Genomic DNA, 6551 nt, shown 5'->3' on the forward strand with positions numbered 1-6551 from the left:
CCCCTCCTCGCCGAAGTCTGGCTACGCCCCTGGGTCACGCTATATAGAATCCAGGGGTAAGCGTAGAGCAGGGCACCCAATTTCTAAAACTTGAGGGTGTGTCTTTTCTATCTTACCTCCTGTCTGCTACTTTCCTCTCAGATAGTTGAGGCTGTGCATTTTTGTTTTTTCTGCAACTTCCTGTGAATATTGTTGTACCCTTCTTTCATTTCAGCTTCATACTGCTGATACTTTGATTTGTATTTGTCCGATGGTTGCGGCAAATTTTCTGGAACTATCTTTTGCTCTAATGATGAAAGCTAAAAGCAAAGAATACGCATTACTATTTGAAACTGCCCCCTTGTATATAATGTAAATACCCAGTTTACCACTTAGCACTAATGGGCCTGATGATGCTTGATATCGTAAACATGCATATAAATACGCTTAGCTACACTTTTCTGGCTATGTGTGTTAGGAAACTACTTTCTAACAGGCAACATAATTTGACACCCAACAAACAGGACTTAATAAGGATCTGGGTTTTCTAACTCATTATAAAACATAAACATGTCGAGTCTTTTGTACTATTAAAGAACTTCTTTTTTTCACTTCTCGTCTCCTTGGTCTTGCTTGAAAGTGTCCTGTTGATCACGCTACTTCTTTGTTGTCTCAACATTAGCGTATCGTCATTAATTGGGGAAAGTGGAAAAATCGGCCATTTTCTGGCTGTGGTAAAACCAGCCTTAGCGCAGCGTTACGCGTGTCTTTCTCATGCACTAAGGCCACTTTTTACCGAAACTTAGTAAAGGACGCCATAGAGCACTTTTATTAAGAGATGAAGGCTGTTGATACTCTAATAACACTCTTAACTGACCTTCTGACTGCGATGACGACGAACAGGAGTTTGTAACGTGTGCCCCAACTAACAGTTGACGAGGAATCAGGACAACCAAGGCGAGGATACCATTTACTGAGTGGAGTATAATTGTTCTGTTAAAATATAATTAAAAGCACAGTAATCATCCAAGTAGCCTTCAACGCTGAAATCCAAGTTTTGGCTACAGTCTTACCTCCAACATTTGCTCACATTTTCTCTTTAAATCCATCTCCCTGTCAACACTATTACGAAACAAATTCTCTTGGCCAGGTCTGCCATTTTTATTTTTAGTGTACTTTACCTTAAGGGTTACTAAGCTGAAAAAAATGAGGCCAAATCTTTTCTAAGCCTAATTAGGGGGGGGAACTGGAAGAAGCATGTCTGCAGCCTGTGCTGGAACTTAGGCATGACAGTGGGATCATTAATCATCATCTGAACTGTTCTGCTACGGGTTCTTTCACACACCAGGCAATAAGAGCTCCCTTACATGTCCCATCTAAAGGATGCTTCCCCTCAGGAGCACAGTACCCACTAATACCACACCTGGGTATTAGTGGGTACTGTGCAAATGAAGGAAAAAGGGTTCCCCTTATAAAAATAAGAAGCATTCGGGGGGGGGGGGGGTTTAATCTGTAAATTTGCGGAATAAGTAGAATATATTATCAGAAACTTTCCAACAATTCTACCATGTAAACAATGTGTTTGTGGGCAACTGTGGCAGGCGATAATGAAAAAAGTGGAGAAAAAAAAAAAGACCTCAGAGATATCAGCAACCCCTCGTTTTTAAAGGACACGCCTTTTATATAATGAGGGCACCACTTTAATCATAAATCGTCAAAAAACCTCCACATCAAATTCACAATAACTCTTGCCACTGTACCCTTACAAGCACTTCTAAAAGAGACACTATGCTGAGTTAAGAGTCACTTGAAATCATTACTTATCTTGGATGACAATTGTTCCGCGGACTTTTTAAATCTCCCATCCAAGTAATACTCAAGAACTAAGCTGTAAAGTGTTTAAGACGCTCTTCTGTTTACAAAACTATCCCGTCTGATTTGTCTAGGGGTGTCATAAATTAGTATCACCTGAGAAGTCATATGTTAATGCAAGAAGCCTTTGTTTTTGCTGCACACATGGCTTTTATTGAAAGTAACTTACTGTATGTTTCAACAATTTTTATTGATGATTCAACACAAGAAACAATCACCACCTTCAAAATACAATGCTAGAATACATGGAGGCAGATTTTCAAAGTACTTAGACTTACAAAGTTACATGGTAACCTATGGAACTTTGTAAGTCTAAGTGCTTTGAAAATGAGCCCCATTGTGAACCAAATCAACTAAGTGTAAACAAATCTATGGTTGCATCATCAAATATTTTTACCCATAACCCCCCCGCCCACTCCCCTCCCTCCCTCTTTTATTATTTGTATATATATATACCAGTTTTTTTTATTAAAGGGTTAACCAAGTATATAATGACAACATTGTCTGTTATGTATATCGTTCTAACGGAACATCTTGCATAGTAACAACACATACTTATCCAGTATCAAAACTAGTTAACCCCCATTAACTCCCTCCCTCTCTCCACTAGTGACCCTCTAAACTTATCCCCTATCGTAACAGTATTATCATATGAAATATTCAAACTCCCAACAAGGGATTACTTAGAATTACTGAAAAAGAAGTCACAGTTAGCCACCTACCCCTCCCCTTTATACAGAAACGCTCCTCATCAATACCCCTTGAGATCTGGGCTCTGATGACCTCCCGGAGTGACGAAGAAGAACTATCTAACAAACTTTACGACTCCCCCTGCGCCTTACCCTGCTATAGCCATTATGTAAATACGAGTGCCTACGCAACCAAACTAAAAGAAAGGGAAAAAAAAAATAAAAAATATTTAAAAAACACAGAGGCTCCCCCCCCCCGCCCACCCGGGTCCAGCGCGTGCAGCCAAGAAGTCCCTCCAATCCGCCTCTACCCATTGAGGTCCCCCAGCACCTATAAAACAACGATTAAATATTATTCAAAACTAAACTCCTCGCCCTATGAGGAAGTGACTGGAGATATGCCTCCCAAACAAGCAAAAAAAAATGCTTCTTTCGTTTTGGAGAACCCCAGGCCTCTCTTTTTTCCAACAACTTCAGCCCGTGTAAACGATTCCTCCAAGCCCAAAAGGAAGGGTTCCCATCTCCTACCCATCTCCCCTAAAATGATTCTTTTCCCCACAACTATCGCCTTCCTTATAAAAAGTACTGGTTCCCAGTTTACGAACCCCAAATTTCTCGTACTGATCTAACAGTATTCCCACAGGTGTCGTCGGCAGAGAACAGTTCCAGTTGTCAGAAAGTAACTTACTGTAAAGTTTGTTTGACACTTAGCAGGCTGGATTGATTTTTGCGACTCTCTTCCATTACCTTCCTTATTCTAGTTTTTAGAGCCCAGGTGCTCTCAGCCTATGGTTCAACATTGCTCAATTTGTACTAAAATTTAACCCGGTACTAATTAAATAGGATTAGCACCATGCTGCACTTGGATGGGTTAACCCTTTAGTGCCCAATGTTCCCGTAATAAGCCATATGGGAACAGATTGATGGGAACATTTTCAAATCTCTGCTTAAAACTCACCTCTTCAATGCTGCTTTCGGCACCTAACCTTTGTGAATCATAGTATTCCTATCAGATGGACTCTATACTCTATACTTGTTTTAGATTGTACACCTGTCTTTTAGATTGTCTTTTATGGGCGATCGGGTAGGACGCATGGATGGAACGCTCTCCTCTTATACTAACTAAATTACTTATTACCTGTAATTGTTACATTTGTGTTTTGCAAGATAAGAAGCGATGCTCCGCTTATACTTCAAAAATATCAAACCTGAATTTCTGGGAAGTAAAGTCCTAATCTTTCCTGATATTTCCCGTTGGACACAACATAAAGGAAGAAATTTTTGGAAATGAGACAAAGAACTCTGTTGATTAGTGCTCCTTTCAGCTGAGATTTCCCTGCAAGTGCTTGATTACCTTTAAAGAAAATCAAACATATAAACGGCGAGGTGACCGTACTCACTCGCAAATGCGCAGTAGAGACCTTCTCTGCCCCGCCCCCACGTCAATACGTGATGACGGGGGGCGGAACACAGAGGGTCTGTACTGCCATTGCTGAGGGAGGGACACCGCCGTCTAACGCTCCCCCCACCCGAGTCGCTGCCGCCCCCCTTCTACCCGGTCGGGCCCTCGCTCCACTATTGAACAGCGAGGGTCCGGGAACGCAGCACTGAGCTCTGCTGAGCTCTGACATCGCCCTTCCTTCTTCTTCTCTGCCTCTGTCCCGCCCTCGACGACGTTACGTCACACGAGGGCGGGACAGGCAGCTGCAGGCAGAAAAAGAACGAAGGCCGACGTCGGCAGCTCAGCAGAGCTCAGTGCTGCGTTCCCGGACCCTCGCTGTTTCAATAGCGGAGCGAGGGCCCGGCCGGGTGGAAGTGGGTGTGACGGCTCGGTGGGGGGGCGCGAACTCGGAGGGGGAGGGGCAGCGGCAAACTCGGCGGTGGGGGCGGGCCTTTCAACCCCCCTTCCTATAATAGCCCGTTTTTACGGGCTCAAAGTCTAGTAGATATATTCTATGAGCAAGAACAGTTGTGTGCCTTTCTAGATATGCAAGACACCAAGAAAGACTGACCGATAGAATTAGCTGGACTATAAGATATAGGATAACCACCTACTCATATTTCCTTGTTATAATTTTGCTGTTAAAATTCAACTTCCAGTGTTGAAACCTTGGATCTCTCATTTTTGTGGACTATAAAGATCCAATATTTTTTCTGTATAAATATGATTTCTTTGTTTAAATAACATAGTAGGCTTTATGTAATATTGGTATATCAGTCAAAGATTTATGTCTTTGTAATTATGAAAAATTAATAAAGAAATTAAATATAGATTGTCTTTTATATTGTAAGCTCCTAGAGCAGGGACTGTCCTTCTATGTTAAATTGTACAGCGCTGCGTAACCCTGGTAGCGCTTTAGAAATGTCAAGTAGTAGTAGTAGATGGGTTTAATCCTTTAGTGCCCAATGTTCCCGTATAAGCCATATGGGAACAGATTGATGGGAACATTGGACACTAATTAATGCAAACCCTATGCTATACCTATTAGTGTTTGTGGGCAATATAAAATCAAAGCACCTTTCAAACTGTCAAAGAAAACTAGCAGAGATTTTCTAAACAAGCTGTAAAGTAACTTTTACAAAATGACATTTTACATAGAAAGATACACACTAACTTAAACATTACCTCATCATCTGAATCTCCAAGTTTGCCAAGGTCAAGAGATGGTACTCTACAAAGGAGTAATTTTAGAAACATTAGGTGCTGTTTACCGTGCAAATCCTCAAATACACGCACATATCAAGTTTCTGAAAAAGTGCTACTTTACGTGTATCCGTGGCAGCGTGCAGAATGATGCGTGGTTTGGGAAGCACTGTTCCTGCTAAGCTGAGCAGGAGTCCTCCATCTACAGTCCTGCCAGTGGGAGGTGCTGTTTCACTAACACATTTTCAATAGTGAGGGATTGGCAAGCTCTGCAGGATTCCAGAGAACCTACCTATCTCTAAAGAATGAAGACACAATGCTGAAGCCCCCCCCCCCACCCCCCCACACACACACACACTTTGCTGCCAGCAATGCAAGTGAAAGACTCCTACTCAGCTGAGGAAACAGACTTCGGAGGTCCTTCAAAGTATATGTTTTTTCATGTTTTTGAATGGAAACATATGTATCCCTTAGACATAAGAACTTAAGCATTACCATACAGGGACAGACAGAAGGTCCATCAAGCCCAGTATCCTGTTTCCAGGCCAATCCAGGTCACAAGCACTTGGCAAGATCCTAGGTTTTATGCTGCTTATCCTAGAAATAAGCAGTGGATTTTCCCAAGTCCATCTTAATAATGGCTTATGGACTTTTCTTTTATGATCCAAACCTTTTTTAAATCCTGCTAAGCTAACTGCTTTTACCACATTCTCTGACAAAGAATTCCAGAGTTTAATTACTTGTTGAGTGAAGAAATATTTTCTCTGATTCGTTTTAAACTTACTACTTAGTAGCTTCTTTGCATGTCCCCTAGTCCTAGTAATTTTTGGAAAAAGAGTAAACAAGCATTCACATCTACCTGTTCCCTCCACTCAGGATTTTATAAACCTCTTATCATATCTCCTGGAAAATGTCCCATTCAGCATTAATACGCTGGTTTTGAGACACGCGTAATCCATGGTTAACTTCGCTCGGACTTGGGTTTAGAGAAGTGTTTGAGGGGAGAACTTGTCCATCTTTAGTCACTCAAAACCACCTCCTTTTGAAAAACGTTTTTGTCAAAGGACAGCTCCTTGGTTGGCTCTATCTCCATTTACACATATATGCGCCTATGTTAGACATCTAAACAGATGCACATTCTAAGCCTATTTGACAAAGACGGCATAGGCGCCTATGTGCCTTTATAAAACAAGTTGCCAGAATCAGCCCTGTAGCGTCCGCACATGCGAACTGCACATTTGTACCTGTTCAAAAGCCGGTATAAATGTCTGCATGTCTTGTGTATTTTATAAAATGCGTACATACATTGCAACCCCAATCTTGCTCTGCTGAAATACATTCCCAGGACCGCCTAATCGACACTATAT

At 41.7% G+C, this 6551-nt stretch overlaps 1 protein-coding gene across 1 annotated transcript in view; it reads left to right on the forward strand.

Annotated features, from left to right (window-relative positions):
• LOC115477769 (coiled-coil domain-containing protein 107-like) overlaps positions 1 to 149 on the forward strand; it is a 14282-nt gene extending 14133 nt beyond the window's left edge. The window contains exon 6 of the mRNA XM_030214845.1: positions 142 to 149. Within this exon, the coding sequence (XP_030070705.1) occupies positions 142 to 149 (8 nt within the window). The remainder of the gene's footprint in view (positions 1 to 141) is intronic.
• Positions 150 to 6551: the final 6402 nt, after the last annotated feature.

Source organism: Microcaecilia unicolor, chromosome 9 (assembly GCF_901765095.1).
Source record: "Microcaecilia unicolor chromosome 9, aMicUni1.1, whole genome shotgun sequence".
Lineage (NCBI taxonomy): Eukaryota > Metazoa > Chordata > Amphibia > Gymnophiona > Siphonopidae > Microcaecilia > Microcaecilia unicolor.